At 34.5% G+C, this 17,323-nt stretch overlaps 1 protein-coding gene across 5 annotated transcripts in view; it reads right to left on the bottom strand.

Moving 5' to 3' along the window:
* The window catches only part of PCLO (piccolo presynaptic cytomatrix protein), a 365,554-nt gene that overhangs the window by 63,434 nt on the left and 284,797 nt on the right, over positions 1–17,323 (bottom strand). For all 5 annotated transcript variants that reach the window (XR_008628418.1, XM_055124435.1, XM_055124440.1 and 2 more), the window contains exons 17-20: positions 14,032–14,125; positions 12,475–12,546; positions 10,396–10,576; positions 8,047–8,241 (exon numbers count right to left, since the gene is read on the bottom strand). Coding sequence is in view for 4 of the 5 variants with exons in the window: in XM_055124435.1 (XP_054980410.1) it covers positions 8,047–8,241; positions 10,396–10,576; positions 12,475–12,546; positions 14,032–14,125 (542 nt within the window). In the remaining variant the exon portion in view is untranslated. The remainder of the gene's footprint in view (positions 1–8,046; positions 8,242–10,395; positions 10,577–12,474; positions 12,547–14,031; positions 14,126–17,323) is intronic.

The raw sequence follows: 17,323 nt of genomic DNA, 5'->3' as shown, positions 1-17,323 counted from the left end.
GTAATGAGAGTTATTTACAATAACTTTCACAATAAACTAAAAATATGTTATAGAGACATATAGAAATTTGATTTAATAAATATATTTTATTTATTTTTATAGATATCAGTTCATTGTATAATCAGTTAAAAATATAATGTAGGTTGGGAAGATAATATAGGAGTTAGGATATACTTCTGTCCCGGATTAGCTCCCTAGCACATGACTCCTGAAAACTACTGGGGTGATTTCACTAACCCCTGAGGACTACTAGTGTGGTCTTGATAGTCTGTAAGCACCTCCAAGTGAGACTAGTGGTCCCAGTCCTACATTGATGGAGACCAAGATAGCCTCAGGCCTGAAAATTGAATCAATTGTCCTAGCTGGCCAAGAATATCTTAGATTAGTCTCCCAAGCCCCACAAATATAACATAATACGTAAAACCTAAAATATCGTGGAGGAAAAAATTAATGAGGAAAAAATTTAATTTTGTGATCTTCTAAACACAAATACCAAATTTTATTCCACTCTCTTCTGAACAAGTTCAATACTCTTGACTTACATCAAACATCTTTTTTCCTAAAAGTTTATCTGTTCTTGAGTTGTAATATTAACATCTTGATCAGACTTTTTGTTCAACTTATTAATTTATTGATGTCTTTCAGTATTTTAAGGCTTCATCATATCTAGACTATTCCTCTACAGGCATATTACAAATTGAATACCCAATCAAAAGTATAGTGTATTTTCATGTAAACAGAGTGGTTTTGGTTTTGACTCCTCAATGATTATGTATATACATTCAACACAGTAATAAAATAAAAATAAATTATTTTAAGTTTGTCTCATAAATGTAAATATTCCTTTTCCCTACTCTATACCTATATGCCCCCTGCTGTCATCCCCCCAAACTATCTTTCACAATGAAGAATGGGTGAAATGGAAAAAAAAGTAATGCATAGTTAGATTTAGGCAATATCGCTAAGTACCCAGATCATGCCTTTGTCATTCTCCCACTCTTCTTAGCAGTATTTTTCCTAGTCCCATATTTCCCCTTCTATTCAGTGGATAACAGTCCCGAATCCACGCTCCTAATGCCCCCGGGTAACAAACAGTGTTCCCATAACCTGCCCATGCTCCGTACTTCTGGTTTCTTTCCTCCTCAGTATTTACTTGCCTGTCTCATTTCTTCAGGGTCTTGCTCTCTGGTGGTAATTTGCTTACTTTTTGAAAATAAGTTACTAAAGTCCAAAGTAAAATAATTTGCATTGTTTGTCTTTGTTAAACATGTCCTACTGAGCATCACCGGGTGTCGCCCAAATGAAACAAAGTGAAACAAAACAGACATATCACTGCTAAGAAAAAGGATTGTGACATGTGAAAACAATGGGGCTTTTTCACCATCTCAGGTCATGTACTAGCAGTTGGTCCAATTTAAACAAGCCAACAGCCAAATCATTAGACTCTGGCACAGAAGCACCGAAATCAAGCTGATACTGAGATAAGTCAGTTGGGTTTGGTATTTCTCTTCGTGAAGTGAACATACAAATCCCCAGTGTAACCCACACTTACTTTGTGAAGACCCATGGTTGTTATTGAAGAAAGCAAAGTACCCGTTGGTGATACACCCCTTATGTCAGCTTTATCATGAAGTTCCATCTAGAGAGTGTTAGGTGGTGAATAGTTTATATTTCTTGTCTATGATTCTGCATTAAGAATATTTCTGGCAATAAATGTTATAGGATGACAAAGATTTTAAAATGCATAATTAGTCTAAAAAATACAGAAAACTCTTCTTAAAATAAACTTTAGCCAAATATTTTGATTTTCACAGACAAGAAAGAAAACCCTTATCCCATAGAACTATGAAAGCTGAAATTATCCAATTCAAAATATCCCATCCAAAAGGAAGCTCTCTGTGATCACATCATTGCTGTTTCAACTTTATTTTTATTTTGAACTACCCAAGACTTTGATTTTATAGGGTTCTGTGGCTTTGTATAAACATATTGAAGTGAAATGTGAAATCTTTCTTTCTTAAACCCTCCTGTGTGACAGAAAACTTTACCTCCAAATATAAGTTTATATAATGGTTTCTCTTTTACTTCCATTTTGGTCTCTCTTTTCTCTAGAAATAGAATAACTAAATTCTTTCTGACTGAAAGTGATCTTCCATTTCTGGTCAAAAATATCTGGGACAGTGATAGTCTATCAGCTTTGGTGACCAATTCCTCCACTCCCAGGGCCCAGCAGGTTTCCCAGCCCAGCCGCCCGTCACCACCCACCCACCTCCCTCGGTGTGATGTCTTAGTGAGAGTTTGCCACAGCAACACAGGGATACAAAATCCTCTTTGACAGGTGCCGCAATGAGCCTTACTGAAGGTGCAGTTTCCAGCAGTGGTCTGTGGGAGTTGTTTCGGGCTTTTCTCTTACAATCCAGTCAAACCTAGGAACCGTCAGTCAGAATCTTCCTTAAACCCATATGTGATTATTCTCCTAACATCTCCAACCCATTCCACTGGTTCTCATTTCACTCCTTGGTGTAAAGGAATATTTCTAAGCACCCTATATCAAGTTTCTAAATGTAAAACTAACTCTGAATCTTAGTATGAAAGAAAAAATAAAAAAATAAATAATTCAGGTATTTTCTTTCTTTCTTTCTTTCTTTCTTTCTTTCTTTCTTTCTTTCTTTCTTTCTTTCTTTCTTTCTTTCTTTCTTTTCTTTCTTCCTTCCTTTCTTTCTTTTTTTCTTTCTTTCTTTCTTTTTCTTTCTTTCTTTCTTTCTCTCCTCCTCTCTCCTCTCTCTCTTCCTTCCTTTCTTTCTTTCTTTCTTTCTTTCTTTCTTTCTTTCTTTCTTTCTTTCTTTCTTTCTTTCTTTCTTTCTTTCTTTCTCTCCTCCTCTCTCTCCTCTCTCTCTCTTTCTTTCTTTCTCTTTCTTCCTCTCTTTCTTCCTCTTTCTTCCTCTCTCCCTCTCTTTCTCTCTGCTCTTTCTTTCTTTCTTTCTTTCTTTCTTTCTTTCTTTCTTTCTTTCTTTCTTTCTTTCTTTCTTTCTTTCTTTCTTTCTTTCTTTCTTTCTCTCTCTCTTTCTCTCCTCCTCTCTCCTCTTTCTTTCTTTCTTTCTTTCTTTCTTTCTTTCTTTCTTTCTTTCTTTCTTTCTTTCTTTCTTTCTTTCTTTCTTTCTTTCTTTCTTTCTTTCTTTCTTTCTTTCTTTCTTTCTTTCTTTCTTTCTTTCTTTCTTCTTTCTCATACCCGGTAATGCCCAGGGGTTACTCTTGGCTCTGCACTCAGGAACCACTCCTGGCGGTGCTTGGGGCGCCATGTGGGATGCTGGGAATTGACCCCGGTCGGACAGTGCAAGGCAAACGCTCTAACCACTGTGCTATCAATCCAGCCCCAATTCAGGTATTTTCAACTTATACGTAAAATAATATTTTGGTAGTAACTATATCAATGACCATGGTTTTAAGAATGCTTTCATTTGTTTTGGTACTTCTTTTTGTTTTAAAGAACCATGTTTCAAATTCTTCCTATAACTTTCTGAAACGCCTGGATTACATAGAACCAAACCAACTGGCTCGGGAAAACAAAACAAACAAAAATATTTCCAGCATTTCTAAATTGACTGGTTGTTTAGGCATAAAGGTAATCTGGCACAATCTGTCTTATCTTTCTCTTTAGGTTTCCAAGTATGCAAGTAAACAGAGAGAAAGGAAAAATAAAACAGCATCTGGGGCCACATATTACAGTGGGTCAGCTGCCTGCCTTGCTGACAGGGATTGATAATCGGCACTCAATATGGTTCCCCAAGTACACTGTTGAAAAGCCCAAAGCAAAATCAAGTGTGGCCTAAAACCAAAAAAGTAAAGAAATGAGAAACAAACAAACAAAAATCCCAAGTCCTCCAGCTCACAGAGTAATTCTTGCTTGCCCCATATTTTATGCTCTCTCAAACATATTTCTGTCGAGACACTTGCAAAAATATTTGAGAAGTGATTTAGGGACTATTTCATTATCCTTAATAAAAATGAACGCAGATAAAGAAACACACACAGCTTCCTCTACAGATTCTGCTCATTTCCTTCATACAGCCTGTCTAGGGAAAAGATTTTTTTCCTTGGTGTGTTGCCAATTAATTTTCAGTCTTACGAAAAGAGGATCATGCAAAGAGAGAAAGTCTAAATTGTGTCACATCATCATTTCCACCTGCCTCTAATCATTTTTAAGGACTTAATTGATAGATAGCAAAGAAGTGAATGGAAATGTTTTTAAAATTGACATTAGGGATGTTAATATCAAGATAAAATATATTTAAATAGAAAAGGTCTCACAGTAATATGATGTGGGTTATATCATTGGTTCATAGAATTCCCTGCAGGTGTTCTACCAGTCAGCCTATCTTTGATTGCTCACTCATAAGACAGAGTTAAGAACACTTTCAAAGAACACCTCATGCACGAGGCATGATGAAATAAAAAAATGGATAACAGAACACTGTACAATGTGAAGGATTAGTTCAATGTAAGGCATTGTTTTCAAATGCAAGGAGGATTATCTGAACTCCACTGTGAGTACTGAAATGGGAGTCTTGTATCCAAATACTTAGAATCAATAATATACTCCTATAGTTACTTAATAGACACTGGTTCTTTATATGCTTACCTCTCCTACCAATGTTTCTCTCTAATCCTTAAACCAATTATATGGCATTTTATATAAATTAACCCAATAGTATGTTCAAAAAATATGACTGAATTATACTCTTATTGCATTTCTAGTAAGGGAAATATAGATTTATATATTAGAAAATAGGACATTTCATTTACACTCTTTGTTATAAAATAATTTTAAAAAGTATACTGTTATATTCTTCTGATTATAATTTCAGTAAAGAATGATTTTGATATTCAGTCAGAATTTTAAAACAAAAACATTAGGATATATATATATTATAGCCTTATTCAAAGTAATAAGGTCAAAATTTTCAAAACAAGTTCCAAGAACCACATACATATAGAAAAATTGAATAATATATTAGATAATCATAATTAAAAATAAAGCACAAAATAAATTGAATGTAAAAGGGAAGCATTTTACTAAAGCAAATACTTGAAAATATCTATTTGGAGTAAGAACAAATAATATTAAGATATCACTTGAACTTATTTGATAAAAGAAAAGATGACAGGTTAAATTTTAAATATTAATGGAAAGTAATAGGAAAAATAACTACTAAGGAAACTGTGTTATATTGATAATAATTACCTGGGCTAAGAAAATAGGTATTCAGAGTATATTCAGAATTATCCTAATATTTGTGCTAATTTTTTTCTTAATTACCTGGTTAATAAAAGAAACATAACAGAGCTAGCTTTTCATACTGTCACAGCCATTTTCTACTGTCTCTACTTGTGACAGAGCCTATTATTTTTATTTTCTGAGACAAGGTATAGGAAATTATGATGCACAGTTTAAATTTTGTGGAAAGTATAGGATCATGAAATCGAGCATATTAGAATTGCAATGAACTGAAGGGTTAAGCATGGAAATGCTATCTGATACAATTTTTAAAAACCTCTATATGTTTTTGAATTAAATTTGAAAATAATTGTATGATCCTCTTGATGTGACTCCTGTCATCTGCTGTGGTGTTTTTTCTTGGGGAAAACTCTCTGTTTAGGGACACACATAAACTTGCTTTCCTTTCTGAACACAGTCATGGAGTCAAGTTTAGATGCATCTCAAGAGCAAGGGCTCAGGGAATTTGTCTCCCTTGATATAAGAACCTGTGAAGATGGCTAACAGTTCATATGCAGAAAAAGAAAGAGTAGAAGCACTACCGAGAGCAGCCCAGTCCCATTATTTATTTACTCATTTATGTAAGTCCTGCTAATTTGGGATAGTAATTTTATGTTTCTAACATGAAACTTGATTCTTCTCCCTAGTGCTCTATCTTTATAGCTCTTAGTAATTGGAGCTGTAATTGTAAATCTCTATTACAAGGAATCGAATGAGAAAGCAAAGACTGACACACTCATTTAAGCTGCATCACATAACAATGGCTCAGAACCCAGTAGTTTATGAATGAAATAAAGATACTTTATTTATTACACAGGCACTTGGATATTCACATGCCCAACACATCTGATACACTTAACAGCTAAGGAAACAGGATTGGAAAATGTCTGCTTGTAGGATCAAGAGAGAACTTTCACCAGGTGAAGGTGAATGAGTGCATTGACAATTTTTCCTTTACTTTCCTCTAAGAATTTCAAAGTCCACTCAAAGTTTTTAAGTTACACTTGAAATAATATGCAACAGAAAGCTGATCTACATTCCAACTGATATGCTAACTTAAATTGTGAGCAGTTTAAACTTTTATCACAATGCAACATATTTATAGTCATGCTTGAACAGATTAGGTTAGTAGCATGCATTCCATTCTGCAATATGAATATTGTTAATCTATTTCCCAACAAAAGTCGAAAGATGCCCCAGTGCATAGAAAAATACAAATCACTGTAATCAATATATTATGGGACTGATCTTGGGACTTACACGGTGATGATGAAGTCCTGAAATGCCATGCCCACAAAAGCACATTAAAAACTGGATAAACATATTTTACCAGACAACCCCTAAAAATTAAGTAATGAGGATTTTAAATTTGGGGGATGTTCTTGCTGTGTGCTTTGAACAGCGCCTTTCTGCTCACCTCCTTCTGGCTTGACTGGTCCATCAGACATCACCTTCCTGAGGGCTAGCTGGCTTTGGTCTTGGTTGCCATTGGCTGGTGGAGGCAGATTATCAGACTGAGTTCTTTGAATGGGGAGGACTCCTGCTATGCTGTGTCTGTGCTGCTTCCTGGCATGATTAGACTGACCGCTTTTATGTGCTGCTGTGGCAGTGTGGGTGAAATGGAAACCCAGAGTATGTATCCTCAGATGGAACCAGCTTAAATGTTATTCATGCAAACAGAAGTGTTCTTTTGCTCTATTTAAAGAAGTCGTGTTTTCAAATGCCAAAATGACACCACATGCACAGCACTAAAGGGGTTTTAAAACTGGCTGTTTCTTTAGAAATGACTTTGGGAGATGGGGAGAACATTAAACTATCTCCATTGTCTGACTAATGTCTTTTGACAGTACTGGTGCACCTACATTTTAAAAATCTCGTTACTTAATATTTTATACAGCAGTATCAGTTGACTAAATTTTCATGTTACATGAAAATACAATAGTTAATGACTGAACTGTTACATGTTTTAATTGATAAGCTGACTTTCAAAGGATTTCCAATAGTTGAGGATCAAGCCCTGTAGAGTCTGTTACAGAAAGTATGATCCAACAGAATGGACCTGATTGTGCTCTTTAATAAGGTTAATTGCCTCATCACGTATGCTTATATATATGTCTTAAGTATTAGAAACCTAATTTTCTTCATAGTTTTTTCTCTTTAAGAGACTAGAAAGTTTCCCACATCAATTCACATGCATAATTAATGTTTAAAGTACTATCTTGAAGTGGCCTTTCCCCCATGGTTCCAGAACTTAATGGTTGGTTTTATACTCTGCCTAATTTTTTCTTCTTGTTGTTTTAGAGGCAAGAATCTCCTTACTAATATACTCTAAAGATTACTGTGTGTGCTTTTATTCCCCTTTTCTTTATCTTTTTTTTTAATGCCTGGGGTAATGGCAGCCACTTGTGCTTATAATTCCTGTATTCTAAAGAATATTTAATTAAGCGCACACAAAAAGGACACATGACATTGCTTTGTCTGCACACGTCACAGACACAGATACCAAGTACTATGAGCCAGGTTGGATGGAGGGTGAAGACGAAGGAGAAACAGCCAGTTTTACTGTAGTCTATGTAAATTAAAAAAAAAAAATCTAAGGAAGAAAGTGCATATTTATGTATTGATACTGTTCTTACACAGACAAAAGGACAGAGAACAGAGTGAGCAGGGTATATGCCAAAACAGAAAGCAAACAGAGAAGGACAGCAGGAAAGAAAGGCAACAGATGAACATTAAGCTGCCATGCTGAGGAATTTATTTGCGTCTTTTACTTGGTTGAAGGCGGAGTTGTTGCACGGCGGCCTCTGCAGCGGCTATAGCAGCCCCTGCGTCTTCCAGGTGGGTCTGAGTGACGCTGGTTTTGCTTTGACTGCGGGATGGTCCATGAGAGCGGAGGTGGCCTTCGGATGAGGATTTCGAGCTACCAGGACTACTATGGGATTTCTCAATGGTGGGAACCTGCATGTCTGGTTACAAAAGGGTGAAAGGGGGGTTAAAGTTGCTTCCTCGTCCTTTTTCTCGAGTTTGGTCTACACATAATTAGAAACTGTCTAAGATTTATGTTAATGATGTTTCCTTTTTTGGCTCATTTTAGCAAAGGCTGGCTATACAGTAATATGATTAAGCATTTGGAAAACAATTTGGGGGAGGGGGAAAGTCCAAAGCATGAGAATCTTGAAAAGAGAGGAATGCATTCTAACCAGTTTCAAAGAAGTCATTATATTAGCTTATATTTTTACCAAGAAATTGGTTTACATTGCCACCAGAGATTTAAGTAGAAAGGTTCTTGAGTTCTCAACAAAGGGTTGTAAGTGATTAGAACATATCGGAAGTGAATAGAGTCATCAGCTAAAGCACTTTTTGAGAATATATTAAATATACATACACACAAGCGTTTATATATCACATCTTAGTATGGTAGTTATATAAAGAGAGGTCTTCATGCATTGACCTTCCAAAATGCTAGCCAAGGTTTAGTTGATATGGCAGATGAACTTCAGAAATGATCTATAACACTAATTCACAAGTAATCTTAAGCACTCATTGAGGTCAGTGGTTTATTATGAAAATCCATTTTTTATAATCAGGATGAGGCCTGATTTTCACCTTCCAGAACACTCACTTACTAAATTCATAATTCTGTCATATGCAAAGAAAAACTTCCCAGTTTTAAGACTAAAGTAGAGTAAAAGAGATAATGGTATAATACCCAGACCCCAAATAAAGATTTATGTTTAAAACTTATAGCCTTATATTATAGTTAAGATACTATGTGAAGGTTCTTTCGTATAGGCAGTAACTCAAGATTATAATGGATATTTATGTCCTACTATAGAATAACTGATAATAAAATTACCAAAAAGAAAGATTTAACTATGGTGGCAATGCTGTGTACACTGTCAAACCCAAAATATAACATTACTATTTTAAAAATAACAAGAGAAGTTTCAAAAAAGAATCAGAGAATTTCCTTGAGTCAAACATTCAGAATGATTTAAGTAAATTTTGGTATGTCAATTGCTTAAATAACTTGGGAAAGTATTTTATTAAAAGTTAAAAATAATGCAAAATTATATGAGTAAGACAAGATGTACCAAAAAAGGAATTCAAACAATTAGAAGGAATACACTTAAATGATAATGATGATTATCTCTAGTCAGTGAATTGGTGAGGAATTTCATATGTTCTTTAAGAAAGACCAAGACATATTTTATATTATCACATTACTATGGGATTTAAGAGCTCAGAAAAGACCAATAGTTCAGTCTGACTGCTTCCATATTTCAGTTACAAAAATTGAGAATAAGTGAAGATAAATAATAAATATGGTCTGATCTAAGACTAAGTCCATTTCTCCTAATTTCATGCTTTGAATGTTATGCTATTATCGTCCAAATAATCAAAATTTAAAGTACCCATAAAAATATGCCTGGATAAAGTAATTGGGTAGTATTACGAGATAAAGTATAATGAAGTATAATGGAGTATTACTCATCTATAAGAAAAGATAAATCATGCAGTTTGCTGCCATGTGAATGGAATTAGAAGTTCCATTTAAGTAAATCATGCTGAGCGGCCAGTCAGAAGCTGAGAGATGTATAAAGAATGAATCCATCGTATGTGGGATATAAAGAAACATAGTAAGAGAGCAACAAATGGTGAACGAAACAGAACTGGTTGTTGAAGAGACATTGCAATAGTAGGTGCTTGCCTTGTACAGCTGACCCAGGATTAATCCCTGTCACCACACATGGTCCCTCAATCCCTGCCCTGAGTGATTCCTGAGCACAGGGCCAGGAGTAAGAATTGAGCCCTACTAGGTCTACTAGGTATGGTCCTAAAGCTACCAGCTACCAACCCCCACCCCAAATGAAAACAAACTTGGAGAGTTGTTTACCTATCAGAGGGAGAAGGGAAATGGGAAGGATTCTTGGGACATAATAAAGAGAAACAGACACTCTGGTATAGACTATGGTGATGGAATGATGTCTATATGAAACTATTTAATAGTGTTGAAAATCATGGAGCCTCCATAAGAATGAAAGAAAAATACATATTCATGAAGACGATAGTATGTGAACGAATAGACAAGATATTTTTCTACTTAAAATTTCTCCTACCCTTGGATGGGTCAGGGAAGATACCATGGCTTCTACTTTTGATGACAGATGGCTTTGGGGACTGCTGACTGCTTTGACTGGAATGGGACTTTCCATGGTCAATGCTTTCACTCTGTTCCTTGAGAGGATACCACCTAGGAGTGTTATCAAGATGAGATGTGCTAGATAAATCAATCAAGACCTGCAAAAAGAATGCAAATAGTCAATGGCATTTATGATTAAGCTAGAATTCATCATTTACATTTTTTTCCTGAGATTTGCTCCGTATCTAAGGATATAAGTCATTGAGGGCATCTTTCTCTTGTTCTTATCTATAATACTGTGAATAATATCCCGTGAAATGCTTTGTAAACAGCACATTGAATTGAATTATATAAAAAACTTTATTAATCAAATTCTTTGGAGATGATGAGAAATTTTAAGATTGTAAGTTTAGTTTTTCGTGAAATAAAAGCTTTCTGTTATGTGTCTTCATCTATGTTTTAACTTTGGCTAGCATGTGGCTAGCCAATTGTTTGATTTTATTTACATGAGGAACAAGATGGAAAAAAATCGAATAGTAATTTATTATTCTTATTTTTAAAATATAACTAGCACGCAACAGGGACAAATGGAGATGTTACTGGTGCCTGCTCGAGCAAATCAAAGATCTACGGTATGACAAGTGATACAAGTGATTTTAAAATATGCTATTTTGGGGGCCATAGCAATATTGAAGCAGGCAGGACTTTTGTCCTGCACATGAATGACCTGGTTTTGATCTCTGGTACCCCATATGGTTCACTGAGTACCACCAGGAGTAATTCCTGAGTACAGATCCAGGAGTAACGCCTGAGCATTGCTGGGTGTGACACAAAAAGCCAAAAAAAAAATGCTATTTTGAAACAGGAATATGGCTAACAACAGATGATGAGCAAGTATTATGTCATGATTTCATCAGCAGTATTTTTTCTTAGCAGCTGATAAGTAAGGGTGAATTTTATAGTTGCTGGCATCTTAGGTTGGATAAAACATAAATAAATTAAAAGTAGCACAAGGGGTATATACTCTAAGATTATATAAACATAAGAATTCGATACATGGGGATGCAAGCTATAATAACTAATAGTTGTTGTCTTGAAGCAGTAGACTTCGGTTTGATCCCTAGCACTGCATATAGTTTCCTGAACACTGCCAAAATATCCAGGAGCACAGAGCCAGGAGTTATTGACAAGAACCTCCATTGTGTATTGTGTTCTCTCCCATCAAAAGAATTCAAGGTATGAGAATAGATCAATTTTATAAAATGGGTTATTACATCATAGACTAGAGAATCCTGTCTAAGATCAAGTTTAGTTCAACTGGTTGTAACAGCATGGAACATGCAAGAGAAGGTCCAGTGGTCTTGTTTCACATGGACTTTCTATCAAAGCAGCTAATATTTCATCTTACAAATTAACTGTAAATTATACAAATTAGTAGAGTAAAACCGTTTCTTAAATTGCTATTTGTACACTCATGGAATATATCAGGAAACCCAAAACTGAGAGGCCGCTAAGTGTGGTCACTCGACCTCACACTTCTTCATCCTCAGCAACGGAAAACAAATTACCTAATGCTTCCTTTTCAGCAGGTCTGACTTTAGGGGAGAGACTCTCCAAACAATAATAGTGAGTTTTGTTGAAATATTGTATGCAATCAAAGTGAAAGTAAAGTGAAATTTATTAGTTACACAGGCGGGGGGGGGGGGCTTAGGGTGGGGGGGCTAGGGGCGTGGGGGTGTTTGGGGTGTGAGGGGGCGGGGTGGAGCTATACTGGGATTCTTGGTGGTGGAATATGAGCACTGGTGAAGGGATGGGTATTCGAGCATTGTATAACTGAGATTTAAACCTGAAAACTTTGTAACTTTGTAACTTTCCACAATAAAAAAAAAAAAAAAAAAAAAAAAAAAAAAAAGCAGACACAAAAAAAAAAAAAAAAAAAATCTATCCACCAAAGAAATTTTTCCACCAACAAATGTTATAAAGTTAAGAAATATATTTCATAGCATGCTTTAGTTGAAGATTTTCAATGAAAACACGGGAAGAAGATCAGACTCACCTCGCCAAGGAAGTCATTGGAAGAAAAACGATCATAATCCCAGACTGTAACCTCCAGTGTTTTCTTCTTGAGCTGTAGTTGAAAGAAAAAATGCTATCAATCCCAGTCCATCTCAGAAATTTTCATTGCATTTGTATGAGACATTTATCTCCACTTCATTGGCTTCCTTATATGTATACTATCTCAGTCTAATCTATAGATTTGATTTATATTAAATATCATATAAAATATCAACAACATGTAGTTTAACTTAGAATTAAATCCTAAAGGACCTCATGATTTTGTAAATAAAATGGCACCTTTAGCAAATTTCTGTCATTTTCCTCCTGTACCCCACTATAAACAGAAGTCAGACCATAACTATTTTTCAATACTTGGAATTCATGATCTGCAATAAAAGTCGAAGCTATTCAGATAAAATATTTGGCTTACATTTTTTGTTTTTGAAAACTGCCTAAAATGTGGTAGGGCTGTTTTATTTCTGTTGTTAAATTTAACTTAACCTGTTTTGTGGCCACACCTAGCAGTGCTCCTGCCAGTGCTTCTTGGGACCATATGCAGTGCTCACACGAGATTGGCAGTTTGCAAGGCAATTGTTTGGTTAAGCACGGTCTCTCTAGCACCTTAAATTATTCACAATCAAATCAAAACTCTTTAAAAGGCCAAATCGTATGTTTTATTTTGGAAGACAGATCATTCATAAGTTATTCTTTATGGTTGTTTTCTTCATATTTGATTTTTGTGTTCTTTGTTTCTGAATTCAAAGTGTTCTTTGTTTTTGAATTCAAATAACTTTTGGGTATTTTATGTTACATATTAAACTTATCACATAAAGATATGCAGAAGAAAGTACATTCATGCAATTGGACATAGAATCAATGATTTGTGGTGATAATATTTTTTTCCTAGTCCCTGATATATCATCTTCGCTATGGTTTCGTTCCACAATGTCAGATTCTTAAGAGTCCATATTTGCAGAAATGGTGGAACTTATAAGGAAGGAAATTCATTTCTTTCACTGAATCTTCTTTTGGGGATATTATTTGTAAAAGTCAAACCATAGCCTACTATATTTTGTACTATGTACATATTATAAAGTCATGTGATACACTTAAACTTAACAATGTTCTATGTCTACTGAACAGGTGTCAATCAATGTAACAAGAAGAAAAGTGACTGGCCAAATTTAAATTAATAACTACAAGCTGGTAAATAGTTTTCTTCAAAATACAAGATGTATAGTCCTGTCTAAAATATTAAAAATTTCTTATAATCAATGAAAAAAATGCTCCATTTCTCTTATTTTTATTAACTATTCGGTTTATGACAGTATGTGAAGTGCTACACATTTATTTTTAGCATATCTTTAAATATATTTTTACCATATATCCCCATTTCCTTTCAAGTAGTACTTTTTTTACATGTATTTTACTCAATTGTTTTTTGAAAATAAAATAAAAACAGAAAAATTTATGTGAATCATAATCTTTTAAAAATTTTGTCACTGCTATGCTTATATTAACCTAATCTACCACACAGAAAATAATCATTGCATACCTGTTCCATGGAGATACTTTTATAAATTACTGTTTGGTTCCACTCAGGATTAAGACTTTTTTGAACATACTTAGTTCGTCTCTTATACTCGGCACTATATTGGAAAAAAAGAAATAGATATCTTGATTATTCACCTTAACTGATAACTTCATAGTCAACCTGAAGGACATGTGGAGTTTTTAAAAAGATAGTTTTTTCAAACCAAATATCATCTCACTAGCCAGTCTTAAATGTTAGTTAAATTGTTTGAAACATTAAAGTTGAATGCACAATAGCAATAAAAAGTGTTATTTTCCTTTAGTTATATTTCCTCTGCAGTAATTTTTACAGAAAAGCTTTTAGGTCTATGTCCTATAAACATGTAATTTAGAAATTTTATACTAAGTACAGGTGATAACTATATAAACTATGTGTTAATACCAGTATAATCTTGACTACGATTATTATTCATAGGTAATAATTTGGTGTTTTCTAATAATTTTTCCTCATATCAGCAAAACCATATATTCTTTCACTTGAACTCACAGAAAATTATAATAATGGTTTTTACAGAGGAAAAAAATGTTAAAGTCTGTTATTATAGGTGAAAGTCCAAAAACATTTGTTACTGATATTACTACATATGCATATATATATATATAAAATCTCATTCAGTAAAGCAGGATATTTAACTAGCTACAAATATGATCTTAAGCATAATTTCTTACTTTTATATTAGTAACATGTTACAAATAATAAAACAAATAAATATATTTCCTTATTCCTTACAACTGGAACATTTGCTTTTATCCTTAATGTGTTCCACAGTGCCTGAACATCCTTTGAATCTCATGTACTGCAAATTTAAAAACATTTCCAAAACTGATACTATTTAAGTTAGATGAAACATCTAGAGCTGCATCAACCATTAGTGCAATTGAAATTATGAACTGCTATTAGTCTATGTGACTACACAAAATACTTCTTTAATCCCCACTCCCTTTATCTGATTTTCTTCCTAGGCTAACATCTCAGGTGCCATTTAACACATGAGTTCTGGTGGGCACTAATGTGGTCTTTTCATATAGCTGGACTTCTAAAGTTACTTTTCTCTAATGAACTGGATTCTGATCTTGGATCTGGATTTATCTTCTATACTATGGGCAGACTGACTCCTGTTACTTTCTTTCATTTATCTTCGTTTATAAGTCATGAAAAAAAATCCCCAAACTCAGAAAACTGAAGCACTGTTAGACCTGAAATGCCTATTGTAGCTCCACTAATTTAGCTATCCATTCTAGACATAGTTACTAAGAATCAAGACCCAGATACACTACACACATTTTTTTAGAGACATCTACAGTATATTTGCTTTCTCGCTTCACAGTCACTCATATATAGGGTAGTAACTCCCCAACATGGCAATTGAAATCGCTTTGGGTTGAGTTCTAACAGTGAGAGGAGGTGTATTCAGCAGTGTATCCTTAGCTCTCTGCCCCTTGTACCCCAAAACAGTGTGATTTAATAGGACTGAGGTAAGGCTGGGCACCAGAATCCTAAAACTCTTCTGGGTCAGTCTAATGTGTGGGCAAGATTATGAGCCACTGTGTCCAAAGACCTCACATTTCAGTCATTGTGAAATGAATCCAATGTTAAAACAACAACAAAAGTACTCTTTGCACTTATAATCAATTTTAATATTAATAAAAGCATGAATTGGCGATTTTTTCATTCAAGATAAACTGCAAATAATTTGAGGGAAGTATAAATGCAATCACTTAAAGAAAAGGGACTCATAGATTATAGATTGTGGGCAGATCTCAAAATATATGTAGAGATTTATTCTTTCTGCCCGCAATCTATTATCTGTGAGAGTTCCTTTTCTTCACATGATTGCATCTATAATTCCCTCAAATTATTTGCAGTATAGATGCAATTATCCTCTGAGGACAAATATATTTAATGCCTCCTGTGTTCACATGAGAAATCTCTTTTTTGGGGGGGAAGGGTGGATACATCTGGCGATACTCAGGGCTTACTCTTGGGTCTGAGTCAGGGATCAGCTCTTGAGGTGCTCGGGGGATCCTAAGGGATGCCGAGGATTGAACCCTGGTTGCCTGTGTGCAAGACAAGTCCTAGCTGCAGTCCTCTTGCTTAGGCCATGGATGTTTAGATTCTGACCCAATCATTCCCCCTTTCTTTTTTGGGGAAGCCACACTCAGCGATGCTCAGGATTTACTCCTGGTTCTGAGCTCAGCAGCATAGCGGGTAGGGTGTTTGCCTTGCAAGCATCCGACCCAGATTCGATTCCTCCATCTGCTTGGAGAGGCTGGCAAGCTACTGAGAGTATCCACCTGCGTGGCAGAGCCTGGCAAGCTACCCGTGGCATATTTGATATGCCAAAAACAGTAACAACAAATCGAACAACGCTCAAGCAAATTGATGAACAACGGGAAGACAGTGCTATATATTTTGAGATAAAGTAGCAACTTTATCTAATGAACCGATCATTGCATTACCTGTCAAGCCCCAAAATAATTTTTCTTTTAAAATAATCAAAAAGCAATATAGCAGAGTCGAAATTTGACAGAACTGAATGGCAAAAACATCTAGGTGTTTCATATCATTTAAATGTCTGAAGTGTTTTGTAACAAAAATCCAAAGTTATTTTTGTAAACCACGTTCCTTTATATTTTATCCTTTTTGATGATTTAAATGATTACATAGGAAAGATATATGTGACTACTCTAAGGTTAGCATCAAATTTTCAAATTTATAAGGATATCAAACAGGTACTCTTAGAAGAAAAATATGGTAGTATGAGTTTTAAAGTTTCTGTTTGTTTTAGGCTTAGTTATTAGATGCTGAAAGCATTAGAAAATCATATCAACTCAATATTCATGATAAAATAGTCATTAGTAGGTTGCCGTATTTTTCAAGTTATGCATAAGGTTATAACAAGAAATTCATGCCATATTTTATATTTTATAAAATATTAGCTAGAGTTATATGTTCTCTTCATAATTAATCATGTTCAAAAGATTTATTAGCCTCCATTTTTTCTTGACCTACAAATATAATTTTCAAATGTATATTTAATTATTTTTTCTATCTACATTTATTAGAAAGTATTGAATGCTAACTCTATACCAGAAATCTACTCCACTATAGCTTAAACTTGCAAAAACTCTCTTTAATTGTATTGACATATCATTATGTATTTGATTCATGCTGTTAAAATACTTATAAAGCACTTTAAGCTCATTAAAACAATAAGAGCTAATTTTTATTAAATGATTACTTGCTCCCAAAA

The sequence above is a fragment of the Sorex araneus genome, chromosome 1, assembly GCF_027595985.1.
Source record: "Sorex araneus isolate mSorAra2 chromosome 1, mSorAra2.pri, whole genome shotgun sequence".
Lineage (NCBI taxonomy): Eukaryota > Metazoa > Chordata > Mammalia > Eulipotyphla > Soricidae > Sorex > Sorex araneus.
This window is presented reverse-complemented; position numbering and strand designations above follow the sequence as displayed.